This window comes from Diadema antillarum, unplaced genomic scaffold (genome assembly GCF_040938485.1).
Source record: "Diadema antillarum isolate AM-2024a unplaced genomic scaffold, OU_Dant_1.0 seq00000331_RagTag, whole genome shotgun sequence".
NCBI lineage: Eukaryota > Metazoa > Echinodermata > Echinoidea > Diadematoida > Diadematidae > Diadema > Diadema antillarum.
Window position 1 is genome coordinate 527,657 of NW_027271348.1, and position 23,463 is coordinate 551,119.

Below are 23,463 nucleotides of genomic sequence, written 5' to 3' on the forward strand. Positions count from 1 at the left end.
ATGCTGTACAAGCTAAGGCTGGTTCAATGATTTTAAAATGTCAATCTGTGAGGTTGAAGATGTTGTTGATCAACCACTGTTGATCTCCTGCTGCAAAAATGGCTATAGGCCCTAAAATATCATCCGGCCTGGAAAAGTTCAGTTGTAGATGTAGAATAAGTCTAGGCTTTAGTCATTGGGGAGGTGCAAATTAAAGAGCAAGGCCCGTTTTCTGCTAAAAGCTTAAACGGAGTTGAAACCAATGTTTGGTCTAAAGTGGGTTTAAAAACGGTTTAAAGCATCTAAATTTAGACACACTTTAGTGGGAGGTTTGATTTGTATTCCACTAAACCCGGCTGTAGTCTAAATCAGGTTTAAATTAAACCTACTGGGAAAAGGTTTGATTTCAGTTTAATTTGAGTCTAACTATCGATGGCTGAATTCTAAAGATGCCCTGCAAAGGCAAGAAAGATAATGACGAAATGATCAATGCAATGTAGGCCTATGAAGCACAGAGCCAAACGCATGTGAGGCGTGATTGTGGAGATGTACAGAAGGCTACGTATCAGCAGGCCTACGAGACGCCTATCCATACGCGGTAGCGCTATGGTTTAGGGGCATGGATATAGGGGCATGGATATGCCGGCTTAATACACACAGCGCGGTAGCCACATTAATACTCAATGCAATACACGTCATGCACCACCATTTGGTCGACATGTACTTACATTCTAAACAACTTCGTTATATGGATATTAAAATTATTCCCACTTTATGCTCACATGCGTTATTCGTGTGTTTAAGCGCGCGCTTTCTTGAAAGAGAGCTTACTACCTACCTCGAGGTCTGGTTTGGTCGCCCGTTCCGAATTCACGATTCGTTCGACGACCAGCATGCAAAACGCACATTGGATAAACCTAGCTACATACAGCCTATAACCATGCCGCCATGCCGGCGCGGCGGTCGGTAGCTAGGAATCGCGCTACCACGCGTCTCATGATATGATATTTTATGCGCCATACGTGTATATACTTACAACTACTCGTAGTATGCCATACTGATACCTGATAGGCTAGGCCAGTACCTAATTCTTTGGTACAAGCAAACGCTACTACCAGCCGTATACTGAATGATCACGGTTAGAATTACGGCACGCATATTTAGATATATGCACAATTGATATACAGACATACTAATGTGTCTGATACACTACCTTTACTAATCAATTAAAATACTCGAAGAGCTTCTTCATTTACTATTGTTGCCAAACTCGTTAATGAATTTGCAGTTTAATTCGGTTTAGACTGCAGTCTATTTAGGGTTTATTTAACTCAAAATAGACTTTGGTTTTACAAAACCTCGCTAGAAGAATACAAAATAGTCTGGGTGCCAAAGCCACTTTTTGGGCCTAACCTTGTTTTACCGTCCACCCAATGTTTTTTGATAGTTCTACCCTATTTCGGGGGTGCTGAATCCGAATCTGGATGATGCAACTCTTGCATCCTTGAGGGTTTCGAGATATTTAAGATGGCCGCCAAAATGGCCGCCCAAACCGGAAATTCCCATGTATTTCCTTCTAGATGGTGAGAAATTGAAAACAATTGATGGTTTTACCCTATTTCGAGGGTGCCAAATCCGAATCTGCATGATGCAACTGTTGCATTCTTGAAGATTTTGAGATATTCAAGATGGCCGCCAAAATGCCTGCCAAAACCGGAAATTCCTATATATTTCCTTCTAAATGGTGAGAAATTGAAAACAATTAATGGTTTTACCCTAGCTCGGTGGTGCTCAATCCGAATCAGGATGATGCAACTCCTGCATCCTTGAGGGTTGTGAGATATTCAAGATGGCCGCCAAAATGGCCGCTAAAACCGGAAATTCCCATGAATTTCCTTCTAAATGGTGAGAAATTGAAAACATTTGATGGTTCTACCCTATTTCAAGGGTGCCAAATCCAAATCTGGATGATGCAACCCTTGCATCCTTGGAGGTATTGAGATATTCAAGATGGCCGCCAAAATGGCAGCCAAAATTGCCGCCAATTAAAATCGGAAACTCCTATGAATTAGCTTTTAAATGATGAGAAATAGAAAACAATTGATGGTGTTACCCTATTTCGAGGATGCTGAATCCAAATCTGGATGATTCACCTTGAGATATTCAAGATGGCTGCCAAAATGGCCGCCAAAGCGGAAATTCTTATGTATTTCCTTCTTATAAATGGCGAGAAATTGATAACAATTGATAGTTTTACCCTATCTTATTTTTGACTGCAAGATTTCATGTTTTCGTTAATGGCACAGTTTGAACTTGCTGTATAATACAGTGAAACCAGCTCTACCGGATATCTTTGAGTTGATAGGATACAAGTGTGCCAGCGGTTCATCTAAATCATATTGTGATAGTGATGTAGAGAAGTTTACTGAAATTACCCAACATTATACCTGTCTCAATCCATTTATATATATATATATATATATATATATATATATATATATATTACAAACACACAAGAGGGGATGGACAAATCACAGGTAACGCGCTGTTTAAAAAAAAACTGAATAAAAAACCAAACGACAACATGTAAGGTAACAGTTGATAATCCAGTACTTACGAATATCATAATCGCGCAGAGTGCTTTTGAAATTACCCTTATTGATATCTACTATAGTGGTCATGGATGCAACCATTTCCAATGACGTTATCAGAATATGAGACAAGTTTCATAAAAATACGAGGCGAGACTCGTCAGAATACAAGACAAGTTTCAACACCAAATACCAGCATGCTATAATTTAATTTTACTCTATTGATAGCCGAAAAGGATTAACTTCACATCTGTGAACCATTTTGGCGACCACAAGCATTATTAGCAATTATGCATAAAGGAATTTCCAGTCGTATTTATGTGTTTGTACGTTTCAGTATGATGTCAAGATCACTTTTTTTTCCAGTACGTGTTAAAGTTCCGTTTGAGACATATCGGAATGTCTCAGTATATTACAATATCATTGTGACAGTCATTTTGGATGCCAAATCTTTCGGCTGATTTGACAAATCCGCTCAACTGAGTTGAATGTTAGAATACGAATTATTGCTTTTCACCCTGGGTTTAATCCCCCGCTTCGCGTTAGAGCACAATACTTCACCATTTAAGTATAAGAAAATGTTGAGGAGTTTCCGCTTATACAGGACATTCATAGATGTCTCTAAACCTTCAAAGACCTTCAGCACCCTCGAAATAGGGTAAAACCATCAATTTATTTTTAAATTTTCACCATTAAGAAAAAAATTAACATTGAATTTCTGCCACTTATTTGGGCTGTCATCTTGGACGTCTAAAAACCTTAAAGAATGGACACCGAGTTTCGAGGGTCACGGTCCTGAATAGGGTCTAAAGTTTTCTAATTTTTGACAGTTATTTTGGTGGTCATCTTGGACATCTCAAAACCCTAACAAAAGAACACGAATGTTGCATCAACAAGGTTCGGATTCAGCGACCTCAAAATAGAGTAAAACTGCCAATTGTTTTCAATTTTACACCATTTAGAAGGTAATATAGGGCTTACATGGAAATTTTCGTTTTTCACGGCCATTTGGGGGCCATTCTGGCGGCCATCTTTATCATCTGAAAACCCTCAAGGAAGCAAGAGCTGGATCCTGGAGCATCAAATTCAGCAAACTGAAAATAGGGTGAAACCACCAACTGTTTTATATTTTACACCGTTTAGAAGGAAATAGGGGGTCTACCTATGAATTTCCGTTTTTGGCGGTCATTTTTGGCGACCATCTTTACCATCTCTAAACCGTTACGGATGCAAAAGTTGTATCCTGCAGCTTCGGATTCAGCACACTCAAAATAAGATAAAAACCACCAATTGCTTTCAAATTGTCACCATTTAGAAGGAAATACATGGGAACTTCCGTTTTGGGCGACCATTTTAGCGGCCATCTTGAATATCTCAAAAACTTCAACAATGCAGGAGTTGCATCATCCAGATTCGGATTCAGCACCCTTCAATTAGGGTTTAGCCATCAATTGTCTTCAATTTCTCACCATTTAGAAGGAAAAACATGGGAATTTCTGGTTTTAATTGGCTGCCATTTTGGCGGCCATCTTGAATATCTCAAAAACTTCATGGATGCAAGAGTTGCATCATCCAGATTCGGATACAGCACCCTCGAAATAGGGTAGAATAATCAATTATTTTCAATTTCACACCATCTAGAAGGAAATACGTGGTGATTTTCGGTTTTTGGCAGCCATATTGGGGGCTATCTTGAATATCTCAAAATCCTCAAGGATGCAAGAGTTGCATCATCCAGATTCGGATTCAGCACCCTCGAATTAGGGTAAAAACATGAATTGTTTTCAATTTCTTACCATTTAGAAGGAAATACATGGGAATTTCCGGTTTTAATTGGCGGCCACTTTTGCGGCCATCTTGAATATCTCAAAAAATTCATAGATGCAAGAGTTGCATCATCCAGATTCGGATTCAGTACCCTCGAAATAGGGTAGACCCATCAATTGTCTTCAATTTCTCACCATTTGGAGGGAAATACATGGGAATTTCCGGTTCTAATTGGTGGCCATTTTGGCGGCCATCTTGAATATCTCAAAAACTTCATGGATGCAAGAGTTGCATCATCCACATTCGGATTCAGCACCCTCGAAATAGGGTAGAATCATCAATTATTTTCAATTTCACACCATTTAGAAGGAAATACGTGGGAATTTTCGATTTGGGCGGCCATTTTGGGGGCCATCTTGAATATCTCAAAATGCTCAAGGATGCAACAGTTGCATCATCCAGATTCGGATTCAGCACCCTCGAAATAGGGTGAAACCATCGATTGTTTTCAATTTCTCACCATCTAGAAGGAAATACATGGGAATTTCCGGTTTTGGCGGCCATATTGACGGCCATCTTGAATATCTCAAAACCCTCAAGGATGCAAGAGTTGCATCATCCAGATTCGGATTCAGCACCCCCAAAATAGGTTGAAACCATCAAAAAACATTGGGTGGACGATAAAACAAGGTTCAGCCTCTGGCACCCAGACTAAAATCAAACTTTAGGTTTAGCTAAACCATGAATGAGTCTAAACTGGGTTTAAATCTTGATGTACACTAGAATACGGGCCCATACAGTCCTGCTACCAAGGAGAAATGCGATGTCGATTTTGTCACTGCCGGAAAGAACTTCACTTCACTTCAGCGAGACTGCTGCAGAAATGATTAACCTGGTCACAAACCACTATAATACATTTGGTCCAGAAGTACATCTGACTGTTCGCTCAGATGCCAAGCCAACTGTAATGTCTCAGAATCTGTGAAAGATATAGTAAGGCAAAAATCGAGAGCCTGAAAGAAAATGGAGTGGTAGAAGAGGTTGACGACCACACTGACTGGGTAAATCAGATGTCTTTAACACAGAAAAAACAGGAGATGTCAAGATCTCTATCGATCCAAGACCACTGAACACGACCTTGAAAAGAAAGCACTCCACTCATTCTGTCCTAGACGATATACAGTACTTCCTTCACTGACCAAGGATACCACATTCGATATTTTTGACTTGAAGGATGGCCACCTACATTGCCCACTAGATGAAGACTAAAGCTTACTGTCTACCTTGGCAGCTCATTGGGGCAGGTTCAAATGGAAAAGGCTTCCCTTTGGCTTCAAGGTGTCAAGTAAAATCTTACAAAATAGACTCAACCAAGCCTTAGATGGACTAGAAGGCGTAAGCTGCGTCTCAGATGATATCATCATAAGAACATGACTGTCGTTTCTACGGTTCCATGACATTTGCTCCGGCGACATATGCTCCGACGACAATTGCTCCGAAAAATGCGACAAATGCTCCGCGACATTTGCTCCGCGACAATTGCTCCGCCGAAATTTGCTCCGCCGACAAATGCTCCGGCGACATTTGCTCCGTCGACAAATGCTCCGGCGATATTTGCTCCAGCGACATTTGCTCCGGCGACGTTTGCTCCTACGACAAATGCTCCGGCGACATTTGCTCCAGCGACGTTTGCTCCGGCGACATCTGCTCCTACGACAAATGCTCCTAAGGTGCGACAGATGCTCCGGTGACATTTGCTCCGGCGATATTTGCTCCTACGACATTTGCTCCAACGTCATATGATGCAAAGGTCTAAAAGTACACACAGGTACGACATTTGCTCCGGCGACAATTGCTCCGGTGACAATTGCTCCTACGACATTTGCTCCGACGTCATATGATGCAAAGGTCTGAAGATACTCACAGGTACGACCTTTGCTCTTCCGACGTTTGCTCCTACGACAAATGTTCCGGCGACATTTGCTCCAGCGACGTTTGCTCCGGCGACATTTGCTCCGACGTCATGATGTAAAGGTCTGAAGGTACACACAGGTACGAAATTTGCTCCGGCGACAATTGCTCCGATGACAATTGCTCGAAGGACATTTGATGCAAGGGTCTGAAGGTACAGACAGGTACGACATTTGCTCCTCCGACATTTGCTCCGGAGACAAATGCTCCGGCGACAGTTGCTCCAGCGACAAATGAAAGTTAAGAACATCAAACACGACACCGTCAGCGTTGGAACAAAAATTAAATTAAAATCGAAATACATTAATTCTAAGCGCCCCGTCCAGCAGGGGCGAAAATTTCGCAATTTTCAGTTATATTATTGACAAGTTTTAGACAAGAAAAGTGCCTTATTGTTTAATTTTGTCTTTAATTAATTGATTTATTATTTCTTAACCTTCCGGGGGCACATTCGTTCCCCCCGAAGAAAAATTCTTGGGGGGGGGGGGGGGGGAGGGCAAGGGCCCAATTTTCAAATTAACAAACTAATATGACTTTTACAATTGACAAAATAACAAATGCATGAATAGCAACATCAGAAAATACGTATCTATGAAACATTACCATTAACATAATTCAGCGAACTGTAACATTGCTAAATCAATTATAGTGCTATCAAAGTAATAAGTGGGGTATCATGATGATTATCTACCGAAATAAAATCGTAGATTTCTTCTGGCCATGTTCTAACACCCCCCCCCCCAGAAACCCACTAACAAATCCATTATCCACGTATTCTTTTTCGCACTAGGAAATAATGTAAATTTTAGACCCACTAATAGGTTTACAATCAGGGGGCAATCTTTTTTTTAAATCCTCGCTCTTTCTCTTCTTTTTTCCCTTATCTTTTTGTTTCTTTAGTTTGTTTTTTTTCTCTTTCTTTCTTTCTTTTTTTTAGCAAAATCATAGGGGGCGCCTTGGCGCCGCCCTGCTCCCATACATAAATAAAAAACAAACCAGTAAACAAACAAAACAAAAAGCCCGTTAGGGATGTTTTGGATTGCGTGTACGCTTTGAACAAATATTCTTGTCGCTGGCTATATTTTTCAATGTACTCCTGCTCTTAGCATGAAAGAGAGATATCACAAAGGGTTGTTGTTTTTTAGGGTTAGCTCAATGAGGTTAGTAGGTGATCTCTTTTAGTTGCAGGATCGTTGACCAGAACAATTTCTATCGACATGTTTTGTGTTTTCTCTAATTTAAATCAACTTCGGATCCTGAAAGAAATTTTGAAATGGTCTTGTAACTAACAAACAGTCAAACAACATCCCAATTTGAGGAGAACTTTTGCTTTGCATTCTTTGGACTGTGTTTCTCGCATATGTTTTGCTTCTGCTGAATGCATTTTTGTAATTTGTTGACGACACGCTTCATTCCGAAAAAGAGTATATATGGCAAAGAAGCGAAGGAGTAGCAATTGCAATGGAGCCATAGCCAGTCATGGACACTCAGCGTGCGGCAACCCTGATGGACGAGTAAAAAGGACTCTAGCTTTTTTTTCTTTTCTCTTTCCTTTTATATTACATTTTCCTTGAAAAAATATTTTCCCTTTCTTCTTTCTCATTTCATCCTTCAGTTTTCCTTTTCTTTCTTTTCCCTTTTCCCTTCCCCTTTCTTTCTTCTTTCCTCTCCTTGTATTTTCCCTTGTGAATTTTTGAATTTCCCTTGTGAATTTTTGAAATTCATTAGGGGCAGTCTAGCCCCTGCCCCCTCCCCACTGTGACGCCACATGGTAACTAGGCATGATCGAAAGCAAAAAGTCTATAGAATAAAACTGCACAAGTTCGGTCGAGATGAAAACAATTTAGGAAACAGAATAACATATATAGGGAACGAAAGTATGATTATTAGATAGTCATTAAAAAAACTACAGATTTCTCCTTATTTTGTTTATCAAGAGGGCGCACCGTAAGTCTGAAAAAAAAAGTTCTTTCTATAGAAAGACGCAGAGAAAGTGAGTCTGAATAAAAGAAAAATACCAGAAAGAAAGAAATCAAAGAAAAAAAAAGAAAAAAAAAGAAAGAATGAATGAAACAAAAGCTTGACAAGCACACAGTTTGAATATCCAACGACGAACAATAATGGGGGAAATGTGACAAGATTGAATTATCACGTTACGCAGCTTATAACAATGCAATATACATGATTATGAGTAAAGGAGTATACAAAATACGAAGATTACATTCCTGCAATACCAATTATTAACATCAAGAAAATACGATCTAACATTTTTCTTGAAACATTGACCTTCAATCTATTGTATCACTTTCAGGAAAGTTCCAGAGACTTGGATCAGTATGTGAAAGCGTAATTTGAGTTAATGATACTGTGAGAAGAAGAAAATATGGGTTTCCTTGTTTAATTGTGTATTTTTGTTATTTCGTTTAATTCGTTCGTTATCTTTATTAAGGATTCTCCATTTGATCTTTCAAAAGTAATTTAAAAAGAGTCAATATGCAATAACTATGAATAAAACAAACAAAGAAACAAAAACATGTATAATTCTTAGGAAAAGTCCAGGAAGATTTTTTTTTTCCGCCGGAGAAATTGTGAGGAGGGCATTTTTCACCCTTGAAATTGTCTCATCTTCTAAACAAATTTCGTCTGATATAATTTCACCAGATCAATTATCGAACCGTTGGAACGAATTGCCGTCGGAGGACCGTCCGAGCAAATGTCTCTGGAGCATTCGTCGCCGGAGCAAATGTCTTACCTTTGTATAGCAAAGGTGGTACAAGACGTTTTCGTTGGAGCAATTGTCGCTTGAGTAAATGTCGCCAGAGCAAATGTCGTACCTGTCTTTACCTTCAGACTTTTGCATCATATGACGTCGGAGCAAATGTCGTAGGAGCAATTGTCACCGGAGCAAATGTCGTACCTGTCTGACCGTACAGACGTACCTTCAGACTTTTGCATTAGGCCTATATGACGTCGGAGCATTTGCGGTAGGAGCAATTGTCGCCGGAGCAAATGTCCCCGGAGCAATTGTCGTAGGAGCAATTGTCGCCGGAGCATATGTCCCCGGAGCAATTGTCGCACATTAGGAGCAATTGTCGTAAGAGCAATTATCGCCGGAGCAAATGTCATCGGAGCATTTGACGTCAGAGCAATTGTCGTAGGAGCAATTGTCACAGGAGCAATTGTCGCCAGAGCAAATATCGCCGGAGCATTTGTCGGCGGGGCAAATGTCGCGGAGCATTTGTCGCCGGAGCAAATATCGCCGGAGCATTTGTCGCGGAGCAAATGTCGCGGAGCATTTTTTGTCGCATTTTTCGGAGTAATTGTCGTCGGAGCATTTGTCGCAGGAGCATATGTCGTGTCACCCGTTTCTACTGCCTCCTGAAACAGTGCCAGGAACTTGGTGTAGTTTTCAAATGTGACAAGTCCAAATTCTATGTCAGAGAAGTGCAGTTCCTAGGGCTCATTGTGATAGACACTGCACTGAAATTAGGTCCCTCATAGTGGCTGCTATTCCTATTAAAGATGAAGCCACCCTCCAACAGGGATGATGTCTACAGGCTCCGAGGCATGGTGAATTACTTCTCACGGTATCTCCCATGTTAGTTTGTTTTCATTTTCCATCTGAGAAAGATGGCTGGATAACCCATATTCAGCTGCACAAGTTTGTCTTCCATGGGGTTAAGGTGGGTGTGACACGGGACCACTCCAACGGGTTATGCTCCCTGCTCTTTTTACGGGACCTTTTACGTGCATGAGTTGTGACTCTCTCACACACGGGACCTCCATTTTATGTCATATCCAAGGGACAAAGTGTTTTGGCTCTTACTAAAGGGGACTGTGTGCTTACACACAACTTTGCTCAATTAGACTCTAGAATCGAAGCCAAGTCATTTGGATCAGGAGGCAGACTGAGCCTAATCACCGCCCTTCTCTCTGAAGTCAATGCAACTGATCAATTACCTAACACGGAAGGATGTTGTATGGACATGGACCGGCAACCATGAACATTTTCAATTCAATTCAAGCTATTTTATTTTCATATTTCTCGAAGAAAAAATGCATCAAATATAACAAAATTAAATGAAATACATTATATCTAACTAGGAGACATACATAGAATATTGCAAGTATATAAAACATATAGTGGTCGATCTATGAAAGTTGGAATCTGAGAATGAATGCTAAAGAAATATGAAGGAACCTACTTAAAAGCGAGCTTGTTGAGCGTAGGTCCCAGTTAAAATCGAGCTAAAGATTGAGATGAGGAGAACGGGTACAACATATGACCGAAACATAGAGATAAAAGAAAAAATATATAGATATACAGGGATATAGCAAATTCTTCTCTAATGCAGGTTTGGAGGTCGGATAAGCCACATGCTGTAAGCGGATGAACCATTGTCGTTCTGGTAATAATAACAATGTGAGTCAATGTATAATAACAATGATACGATTTAGACAATATTAGAAAATTATACATTTCGCGTATTGAGAAAGGAACACATGCACCGGTAAATCGAGAAAAGAAAAAGACATTCAACAACCAGTTGCAATGCAGTGAGAATTAAAATACCAGCTGTTACCGCGCCCTCAATGTCTTGAAAGAAGGAAGAATATACATGAACACTGTGACAGAATTTGAGAGCACAACCAGCTGGGCTCATAGTGGTTCAGATATGTGAAAAAGATGCTCACATCTGGCGGAAAGTATGACATTTTGAATAAAGAGGTATTTTGGGGCGCTGATTTCAAAAATTGCCGGATCCAAGAGATCTGACCACTGGATCAGCCGCCATTTTGAATTCCAATATGGCCGCCATCACGAAATATTTAAAGATCCGTATCTTCAGTTCTGAATAGCATAGGCCATTGAGATTTGATACATAACAGCAAGGTGATATGATGACTTCAGTAAAAGCCTTATTTGATATGTCTGACAAGCTGCACAGAAGCCAGTTTGAATTTTCCTACATAGTTGCCATGTTTGAGTGTTAAAAATCCCTATTTCGGGTTGTAAATTAGGCTACCTGATTGAGCGCGCATTTGCAACTGATTGAGTGCGCGCTGCTGTATTTACATTGTGACGTCAGTGAAAGGTGCATTATGCTTTATTTTTACCGCACTTTTTGGCATGCCTGTAAATGTTAGTCGTGATGTTTGTCTTGGCAGCCATACTGGAATTAAAAAAAGTGTGAATTGCTTTTGTCAGACACATCACATTATTCCATTTTTTAACTCAGCATGTTAAAATACCTGTGTGCACATAATTTCAGCGTCACTCGTCACTCAAAACTCGAGATAGGGATTTTGAACATTAATCGAGGCGGCCATATTGAAATTCAAAATGGCGGCCATTCGATATTTGTCAGACACTTCAAATTAATCTGTCATCAAAGTCAACATGTTAAAACGCTCTTGTGTATCAAATTTTGGTGCCACATGTCACTTAGAAGTGAAGATGATATCCTTAAATATGTATCGTGACGGCAGCCATATTGGAATTCAAGATGGCGGCCGAACCCGTGGTCAGATCTCTTGGATCCGGCAATTTTTGAAATCAGCGCCCCAAAATACCCCTATATGCAAAATTTCATACTTTCCGCCGGATGTGAGCATCTCGACCAATTTTTGCTACATATCTGCCCCACTATCAAGTCTGGTTTAACATGACAACAACCATGGAGTTAGTCTGGGTGCCGAAGGCTGAACCTTGTTTTACCGTCCACCCAATGTTTTTTGATGGTTTTACCCTATTTCGGGATTGCTAAATCCGATTCTGCATGATGCAACTCTTGCATCCTTGAGGGTTTTGAGATATTCAAGATGGCCACCAAAATGGCCGCCCAAACCGGAAATATCCATGTATTTCCTTCTAAATGGTGAGAAATTGAAAACAATTGATGGTTTTACCCAATTTCGAGGGTGCTGAATCCAAATCTGGCTGATGCGACTCTTGCATCCTTGAGGATCTTGAGATATTCAAGATGGCCGCCAAAATGGTCGCCAAAACCCGGAAATTCCTATGTATTTCCTTCTAAATGGTGAGAAGTTCAAAACAATTGATGGTTCTAAGCTATTTCGAGGGTGCTGAATCCGAATCTGGCTGATGCTACTCTTGCATCCTTGAAGATTTTGAGATATTCAAGATGGCCGCCAAAATGGCCGCCCAAACCGGAAATTCATATGTATTTCCTTCTTAATGGTGAGAAATTGAAAACAATTGATAGTTCGAAGCTGTTTCGACAGTGGTGAATCCAAATCAGGATGATGCAACTCTTGCATCCTTGAGGGTTTTGAGATATTCAAGATGGCCACCAAAATGGCCACCCAAACCGGAAATACCCATGTATTTCCTTCTAAATGGTGAGAAATTGAAAACAATTGATGGTTTTACCCAATTTCGAGGGTGCTGAATCTAAATCTGGCTGATGCGACTCTTTCATCCTTGAGGATCTTGAGATATTCAAGATGGCCGCCAAAATGGCCGCCAAAACCCGGAAATTCATATGTATTTCCTTCTAAATGGTGAGAAGTTCAAAACAATTTATGGTTCTAAGCTATTTCGAGGGTGCTGAATCCGAATCTGGCTGATGCTACTCTTGCATCCTTGAGGATTTTGAGATATTCAAGATGGCCGCCAAAATGGCCGCCAAAACCGAAAATTCCCCTGTATTTCCTTCTAAATGGTGAGAAATTGAAAAACTGTCGATGGTTTTATCCTAGTTCGAGCTAGGGTGCTGGATCAGAATCTTGATAAAACTTTTGTATCCTTAAGGGTTTTGAGATAATAAAGATGGAAACCAAAATGACCGCCCAAAATGGAAACTCACATGTAGATCCCGTTTTCCTTCTAAATGGTGTATAATTGAAAACAAATTGATGGTTTTACCCTATTTTGAGTTTGCTGAATTTGAAGCTGCAGGATACAGCTCTTGCATCCTTGATGGTCTTGAGATGATAAATGGCCCCAAATGGCCGTCAAAAACGGAAATTCCCATGTAGGCCCCCTAATTCGTTCTAAATTGTGTAAAATTGAAAACAATTGGTGGTTTTACCCTATTTTGAGGGTGCTGAATCCGAACCTGGTGGATGCAACTCTTGTGTTTGGGGGGTTTTGAGAATTCCAAGATGACCGCCAAAATAACTGTCAATATTGAAATTTTTGAGACCCTATTCAGCACCCTCGACATTTTGTTGTTGCCATTTTTGCATTCCTTAGGGTTTTCAGATGTCCAAGATGACCGCCAAAATAATTGGCAGAAATTGATATTCCAATGTTAATATATTTTTTTCTAAATGGTGAAAATTTGAAAATAAATTGATGGTCTCACCCCATTTCGAGGATGCTGAAGGTTTTGAGATATTTACAAAATAATGTCCTGTATAAACGAAAATTCCTTGATATTTTCTTATAAATTGTGAAATATTGTGCTATGACGTGAAGCGAGGGATTAAAAGCAATAATCCGTATTCTTGAATTCAACTCGGTTGAGCAAATTTGTCAAATCAGCCAACAATTAATGGCATCCAAAATGACTGTCACAATGGTATTGTAATATACTGAGATATTCCGATATGTCTCAAACGGAACTTTAACACGTAATTGAAAGACAAATGATATTGACATCACACTGAAACGTACAAACACAAAGATAAGACTGATTTTCTTTTTTTTTTTTTTTGCACAATTGTTATAAAGTAATGCCTGTGGTAGCCAATAAGAGCTCTGCAGACTGATGTGAAGTTAATCCTTTTTGGCTATAAGAGTAATATCAAATTATGGCCTGCTGGTATTTGGTGTTGAAAATTTTCTTGTATTATTATGAGTCTCGCCGCGTACTCTTATGAAACTTGTGGCATATTCTGATAACGTCACTAGAAATGGTTGCATCCATGACCACTGTAGTAGATATCAATATAAGGGGAATTTCAAAAGCACTCTGCGTGATTATGATATTCGTAAGTACTGGACTATCAACTATTACCTTACATGTTGTCGTTTGTTTGTTTGTTTTTTTACTGCGCGTTACCTGTGATATTTCCATCTCTTCGTGTGTATATAATTATAATATCGTCGCTTGGGCGACAAGAACCTGTTTCTGAAATTTTAGTGAAAATGACTTTTTTGAATAAACAGTCAGATAATCAGTAAATGATGTCCTGTCCAAACCTTAGCTGTCTTACCTCTCATTTGTTATAGTGCTTTGGCTGCCATTTTTGGTTTGTTTTTTGTTTTTGTTTTTGTTTTTCTCTCCTGAACATGTGACATTTTGTAGATACGAGGTTTGTCGCCCCATTTATTATATATGATATTACATCATATTGAAGAAAAATTTGAAGCAGAACTATAAAAATGTCCAACATTGTCTTTCAACAATGTCATCAAGACCACCAATATAAACCAATTAACCAATGTGAGTGTTTATGGATGAAACGACTAAAACTGTTCACGGATTAAAACAGGTAATGTTGGGAATCTCAGTAAACTTCTCTACATCACTATCACTTTTGTTCGAGATGGGTATGTCTTGTCCACTGATTGTTAGTGTTCGAAACATATCCATGATATGTAGATGAAACAGTGTAATCTTTCTAACATTCAACCGCATCTGTAGTCTAGCAGGATTCATTCCTGGCACAGCTGTATCTTACAAACTCCAAGATATCCGGTAAAGCTGGTTTCACAGTACAGCAAGCTCAAACTGGGATGCACAATATGCGTTCTTTTATCAGCAGACTATGATTTGGTTTAGATTTTGCCATTGACGAAAACCTGAAATAGGGTAAAACCATCAATTGTTACCAATTTCTCACCATTCTGGCGAGCATTTTGGCGGCTATATTGAATATCTCCAAACTCTCAATGATGCAAGGGTGGTATCGTCCAGATTCGCATTCAGCACAGTGATCGAAATAAGGTAGAATCATCAATAAAATTGTTCTCGATTGCGAAACATTAAAATTGGAATACGTGGAAATTTCCGGTTTTGCGGCCATTTTGAAATCGGAATAGGATAGAACCATCAATGGTTCTCAATTCCGAACCATTGAGAATGAAATACGTGAGAATTTCCGGTTTTGGCGGCCATTTTGGTGGCCATCTTGAATATCTCATAATCCTCAAGGATGCAGGAGATGCATCGTTCAGATTCGGATTCAGCACCCTCCAAACAGGGTAAAACCATCAATTGTTTTCAATTTCTTACCATTTAGAAGGAAATACATAGGAATTTCTGGTTTTAATTGGCGGTCATTTCGGCGGCCACTTTGGCGGCCATCTTGAATATCTCAAAACCCTGAAGGATGCAAGAGTTTCATCATCCAGATTCGGATTCAACACCATCGAAATAGGGCAAAACCATCAATTGTTTTCAATTTCTCACCATTTAAAATGAAATACATAGGAATTTCCAGTTTTGGGGGCCATTTTGGCGGCCATCTTGAATATCTCAAAATCCTCAAGGATGCAAGACTTGCATCATCCAGATTTGGATTCAGCACCCTCGAAATAGGGTATAACCATCAATTGTTTTCAATTTCTCACCATTTAGAAGGGAATACACAGGAATTTCCGGTTTGGGCAGCCATTTTGGCGGCCATCTTGAATATCTCAAAATCCTCAACGATGCAAGAGTTGCATCATCCAGATTTGGATTCAGCACCCTCAAAATAGAGTAGAACAATCAATTGTTTTCAATTTCTCGCTATTGAGAATGATATACGTGAGAATTGCCGGTTTTGGCGGCCATTTTGGTGGCCATCTTGAATATCTCAAAATCCTCAAGGATGCAGGAGACGCATCATCCAGATTCGGATTCAGCACCCTCCAAACAGGGTAAAACCATCAATTGTTTTCAATTTCTCACCATTTAGAATGAAATACGTCAGAATTTCTGGTTTTAATTGGCGGTCATTTCGGCGGCCACTTTGGCGGCCATCTTGAATATCTCAAAACCCTCACGAGTGCAAGAGTTGCATCATGCAGATTCGGATTCAGCACCATCGAAATAGGGTAAAATCATCAATTGTTTTCAATTTCTCATCATTCAAAAGGAAATATAGAGGAATTTCCGGTTTGGGCGGCCATTTTGGCGGCCATCTTGAATATCTCAAAATCCTCAAGGATGCAAGACTTGCATCATCTAGATTTGGATTCAGCACCCTCGAAATAGGGTAAAATCATCAATTGTTCTCAATTTCTCGCCATTTAGAAGGAAATACATGGGAATTTCCGGTTTGGGCGGCCATTTTGGCGGCCATCTTGAATATCTCAAAACCCTCAATGATGCAAGAGTTGCATCATCCAGATTTGGATTCAGCACCCTCGAAATAGGGCAAAACCATCAAAAAACATAGGGTGGACGGTAAAACAAGGTTAGGCCAAAAAAGTGGCTTTGGCACCCAGACTAAGTGCAGTACAGCGGGATAGTCCTGAACAACACAAAACAGAATTTCAATGAACTGAATTAATGTAGTTATTCAGTAAATACTGTCTTAATTTGCATTAAAAGGATGATAGTGATAAACAACCTGTGAGTTCTGGAGGGAGACCGCATACATAATTGTTTTCATCGTGAAAATTGTGCGAGTACGTGGAAGGTTATAAGCGCCTCGTTGGCGGGTGGGATAATTGTGATGTGAGTAGTTTCTTTTGAACATGTGAAGAAAAACATCAGGAAGATCATTCGTGGAATATTTTTACATAAAAATGCCTAGATTATAATCGAATAGATAAATCAATTTCAAAATTTTATTCTTATGAAAAAGTTCATTTTGTATGAGATAAATATCCGGCGTTGACTATTCTGATGGCGCGTTTTTGAAGAAGGAAAAGCGAATCAAGCAAATATCTGGACGAATTACCCCATGCTAGAATTCCATAGTTGAGGTAAGGGGGAAATTATTGTTGAGTATATAATTTGTAATATATGTATGGGGAAATGTTATTTCAGCTTGTTTAAAATTCCTATGTTTCTAGACAAAATTTTACTTAAATAGTTAATGTGAGTTCTCCAGGATAGATCACTATCAATATAAAGTCCGAGAAACTTGATACTTTCAACCTAGTTTAAATTAATACCATTGATCTTAACATAATCAGGAACAGAGTGTAGAGAGTTGCTGAATAGTATATAATGCGTCTTATCAATATTTAGTGATAACTTATTTGCGTGGATCCAGGACTGAACAAGTTTCAGTTCATTGTTTAACATATGTATAAGCGTGTTAGAGTTACGATGTGAAAGAAATAAATTTGTGTCATCAGCAAAGCATATGAAAGAAAGAATCTGTGACGAATTTGGGAGGTCGTTTCTGTACAAGATAAATAATAACGGGCCAAGCAGGGAACCCTGGGGCACACCATAAGAAGTTGTTTTCAAAAAGAGACTCATAACCGTTTAAATAAACATATTGTTTTCTATTAGTAAGGTGGTCTTTAAACCACTCTGGAGCTGTCCCACGAATGCCGTAATGGCTTAATTTATAAAGCAAAATATCATGGTCAATCGTCTCAAACGCTTTCGAGAAGTAGAGAAAAACACCGATGGTATGGGAAGCGTCGTCTAAAGCATGTGCTACTTTATCAACGAAAGCTAACAAAGCGTGGGTTGTGCTATGCTGTTTTCAGAATCAAAACTGAAAATTTGAAAGAATATTGCAGTTGATAAGAAATCTAAGAAAAGGCATTAAATGAGTGCTCACTTAAGCTCCTCTCTTGGCGTACTTTAATAGTGGTCATTTGAATTTGATTTTGAAGAAAATTGAGATCTTCACAGATACTAGTACAACTGACATTGGTGCTGCACTTCTCCAAGATGGACCCCTGTAGCATATATTATAGTAGAACACTGTGAACCAGAGACAAAATATGTGGTAATTGAAAAGGAAGTGCTGGCAATCGTGTTTGCACTCGAAAAGTGGAACCAATTCACCTATGCACATCAGATTACCATCCTCACTGACAACACACCGCTGGGAATTAAAATCAAGAAACCACCAGAAAGGGTACCAAAGCGATTGCCGGTCAAGCTGCTGCGCAGTATGGCCTCTGATATAGATATATATTATGTTAAAGGCATAATTTACCATTTGCAGATGAAAAAACCCCAGCATTACTGCTTTAAAATAGATCTAAAATGTGAGTTAGGGATAGAAACAACCACTGTAAAAATTTGAAACCGTATAATCGATGGTAAGTGTTGTTAAATACACAAAATGTGAACAATAGTTATGATAAAAATGTTTCCAGACTAAACTGTCTGCAGTTACGGTTTACTGAGAAAAACACTGATATCTCCTTATATTTTAGGCTTTATTGTGAAAATTTTGTATGGGAGGGTGTTCTGTGGTACAACAGACCTACACATATGCATGAAAGGCGATATCTTGAACATTTTTCACATCATTGCTCCCAAAGGTAAACTGGACCTTTAAGGGGAAGAACAATCACCTAGCAGACCCTCTTAGTCGCTCTTACCTTCCACATCTATTGACAAGCCGACAGAAATTTGAGGCCATTTATTCCGTATGCTATCTGTGTCTCCCAGAAGATAAGTTGCCAGACCTGAAAACCTGAGTCACACAACTAGACCATCTTCCTTCTCAGTAGCCCCTCCAGTGGGAGGGCGGAGACTGTCGTGAAGACCGCAAAAAGACTACTGAAAAACGTCACAGCACTAGCAAGGCTGTCAACATTATGTTGCTCAACATTCGCAACGCCCCAACACGGGACATCGATAGCAGCCCATCCCATAAATTATTTGGACGTCGCACAAGGACACTACTGCCCACAATGCAACATTTACTTTAACCCCAAATGGACATAAGCAAAGATGCTGCAAAGATCAAAGGAAAGCAGCAGCGCCAAGTATCTTGACTGAAAAACAAAGACTCTTAATAACTTACCAGATGGAGCTGTTCAACGAATGAAGGGAAAAACAGGGGAGAAGGCTACAGTCTTGGGGAGATTTGTAAAAAGGTTATGTGACGTGTACTGCAATGGCCAGGCCCTGAGAAAGAGTAGGGAGCACATCAGAGCCTCCAAAGAAGACCTCATGAGTCCTCCTGTCCTTCCACGTCACACTAGCAAATAATTCTGGAGATGCTGAAGGCGCGACCAATAAAGAGACTACTGGAAGAAGTATCTAGCAGGTTCCAGATCATGTTCACACTCTCATGAGGAGCTGCATGGCACTGCCCACGGTGAAGCCTCCGAGTCTGTTCATTTGATGATTTGCGTACGAAATCAAGTACAACTCTTTTTAGCAACGAAAAACAACACAAAGTTGCGCTCGGTTAGGGGGATTTGCGTGTATTTGCGTGTATAAACGCAAAGTTTCTAGCAGCTTGGGCCAGAAGTTTGAGCTCGCTGTGTTACTAATAACAAAACTACGCGACGTTTGAGTGATACAAAACTACCCGTAATTATTGTCTCTAAAACGCATGCTCCACACGGGCCTTCGGGCAATCAGGTCCGGATGATCTCTGAAAAATAACCCCAAAACACTAGAATCTGTTCTTCTGAAGGACAGAATGTGTTCGTGTACTTGGACCGCTGTCCCGTTGTCTTCCTGTCATCCAAATGAACGTACAGAAATAAAATTCGCAATATGGTAAAGGCTGTATCACACCTTTCCGGGCAAGCCTTGCGTGCAACTTGCGAAGAACAATTTTTACTACCCGGAGGTCCCTGCAGATGACCCGCAGATGACAGTACTTAGAAGGTATCTCACCTGTAGTTGCCCGGAGGTGTGCACGCAAATCTTTTTACCCGCAACCATGTTTAGGCCCTGTTACACCTTTCCGAGCAAGCTACGCGGGCTTGTTGCGTGTAGGAATTTTCCAGCATACCGGACAATTTCTGAGGGCGGACAAGGATTTGGGCGAGTCAGTGCATGTGTCTTACTTGCTGGACGCGTTCTACTTAAATTCTACTTGCGGGTATACTGTGTGACTTGTGTGCCAGGCGCGTGGGGGCTGACAACTCAGTGAAGGAATTCCTCTGAAGGAATGGCAGAAGTCCAACAGAATGTCATCTTGGCTGCATACGGGGACTGCGAAGTACCTGCGTGGGAGTTGCCTGCGAGGTGCTGCTGCTAAGGGCCTCCTACTGGCGTTCTGCGTGGACCAACGCAGGTACTTCTCAGTACCCGTAAGTAGCTCGTAACAGAAAACGGATCAGTTTCAAAGCTCTCACGAAGGTCACACGGAATGCACGCAAGTAGAAGGTAAGTAGCACGCGTCTAGCAGGTAAGAAACAAGTGCGAAACTCGCAAACATTCTTGTCCGCCCGTGGAAAATTCTCCTGCGTGCTGGAAAATCCCTCCTCGCGTCAAACCCGCGTATCATGCCCGGAAAGGTGTGACACGGCCTGAACATTGCGAAACCTGGCAGCCAAGGTAATAAGAACGTACGCTTCTGTGCATGTCTTGCGATGGCAACACGTGCCACATGCGTTTATCAAAACACGTAGCCACACGCAATGTTTGTTGGACATGTCCAACAATCGCTATGCGTGTTTTGCGTGCTTGATAACAAAAGTAAAGGCCCGCACGTTGTGACCAAGGCTTTAAGTGTCTTAAAGTGACAATCCAGAACAAGTGCAATACTAATTCTTCCTTTTTTTTTTGTGCCGCATATCGTTACGTTCAATAAATTCATCTTGACAAGGAGCCGGCACGGTAGCTCATCCGAGTATGTATACATATATATATATATATATATATATATCACAGATGCTACCATTGGTCATCCAAACCTACTTTCGATATTGTTAAAACATTGATCATAATGATGTCAATAAAATGAAAACATTTTGCGAGGATATTTTCAAGTAAATCAATGTTGAGCTTACTCTAGGAAGTACCATGAGAGATGTTGGTGGTTTAAACACATGGTGTATCATATTTCTGTTGCCAAGAACTTATATCAATGTATATCATCAAGTACTTTTGAATGAGACCGTCCGTTCCACGCTCCACGCAAGTGGGTTTTAGTATCATAAGGAAACTTTGGCTAGGTTGTATGACTGGACTATTTTGAGTATACATTGTATTGCAAACGTACCCATTTAAATGAGGTCCCATTGCCAAGGCATGATTTTTCCACCGCCTAGAAACATGGAAAATAGAACCAAACAAAAATAACATGTTAATGAATAATGTTCATCGATGCAACTTTAAAAGTTAGGATCATAGTAAACCTGCCTTTCACCTCAGGAGAGTAGATAAGTGTGAATACAATTACATGAAAATATTAGAAACGCCTCATAAGTATGATGTTTACAATAATGATATTAGGCTACTTTATGTTTAGAGCGATTTTTTCCTCAATTCAATTAGAAATGAGTACCCTTTCAGGCTACATTGTCACGATATGTGAAGTCTTAGAACATTCAGTAATACATTCATCTCCACTTTGATTGAGTGGGAACATGAAAGTAGTAAGACAGCCTGGTTGGAAAATGTTAATAATCTGTTAAATGGTTTCGGGAAATGTGCTTTCACAATAACATGACGTGGAATTATGAACAAAAATTGACCTCATAAGAAGACGTTGTACAATAGTCCTTTGCCTTAATAATTTTCATGAAATAATAAACATTTCATGCACTTACAAAACTGCAGTAATGACAAGTGACATTCTTTGCAATAACAAAATAAAACTTAATAAAGTAAAATGACAATTTTCTCAACACTACAACAGGATAATTACAGCCCGTGAGGCTGAAAATGTCCCTGAATTTACAAATGCCTTATGTAAATACAAAACAAACGGAGAAACAATCAAGTCATAGGCTTTCATAAGCAATGCTTTCTATTTGTGGCAAACAGTGATAGCTCGATGCTTTAATATATATATTTGTATTCATTTGTTTATGTATCTATCCATTCATTCATTTATTTATATATAAGGGCACGACACAAGATCGACACCTTGGAGTTATACAGCCCAACAAGAGCGACACCAGGCAAATAACGCCCATGAGCTCACAGGATTAACAGCGCCATCGATCAACCAATGATGTGTGCGTCTTTGTACAGGGTGTCCCGTGCAATAATGGCTGAGGAGGGCACAAATGATGGGATGGGGCAGCTTACACTATGGGCGAGATATGGATTAACACCTATGTCTACATGCCTACGTCTTCAATGTTGATTTCAATGTTAAAAATATAACGTCTATCAAAATTGTTGTGTCTTCCATCATCTATGAATATCAAGGTTTTTCTAGATTGCCTCAGTTGAATTTTGATGATCTAGTTTTATAAATTACAGTCTTTAAGAAATGAAAATTGTACCTAAATTGTCTTTTATAATTGTATCTTGAAGGGCAGAAGGGCTTCATCCGGCGAAGTCACCCTTCCCTCCCCGAAGAACACGGATGCTTATTACGAATAATATGAAATGTCTACATTCTGATTAACCTATAGAAAAAACTTCGATTGTGAAATGAAGGTAAGAATAAGTGTTTCACAAATTCTATATGTCGACATGAACATCTGTTTTACAAGATCAGGAGGATTGGTAGTCATCAGCGAAATGTAGATTCAGTATGAATTCACAGCAAATAACATAAGGGTCTATCAAAGTATTTGTAATATAGGTTTTACCCGGTCAATTTCATACTTTTGTCATTCCAAATGATGAATGTGCATTCAAATTCACACAGCGCATCCATACAAAAATATTCGAGCATTCAAATTCAGATCAATTTCATTAATGGCAGCTCTATTTCGCTTCCGTCAAATCAAATTCACACATGAGCGTTCAATTTCCAAATGCGAGCACTGCATCTCCTACTCGTGCATTCCAATTCACTCTACAGTCCCGATGAGCTTGTTTGGGGCGTTCAATTCTATTTTCAGGTGATCAATTTCGTACTTCGAGCAACCAATTTAATGAAGTAAATGGAATAGATTTAATGAAGTCAATGGAATGGAAAGGGTAAATTTAATGAAGTACATAAATGGAATAGAAGGGGTAATGGGGTGAGGATGGGGGGGGGGGGGGGGAAGAAACGGGCAAAAGTTTCTTTTAAAACAAGCACACAGGTTCACACAACTCAGAAAGGCTTGCATATATTGTTTAAAGGTTCTATATTGTTCTGTGTTCATGTATACTTGGTTTTTCATTTCAAGAAATTCTAGATTGCA

At 39.8% G+C, this 23,463-nt stretch overlaps 1 protein-coding gene across 2 annotated transcripts in view; it reads right to left on the reverse strand.

The window, feature by feature from the left end:
* LOC139730740 (speract receptor-like) overlaps positions 1–23,463 on the reverse strand; it is a 533,152-nt gene that overhangs the window by 210,722 nt on the left and 298,967 nt on the right. For both annotated transcript variants that reach the window (XM_071641605.1, XM_071641604.1), the window contains one exon: positions 21,375–21,419. In XM_071641605.1, the coding sequence (XP_071497706.1) occupies positions 21,375–21,419 (45 nt within the window). The remainder of the gene's footprint in view (positions 1–21,374; positions 21,420–23,463) is intronic.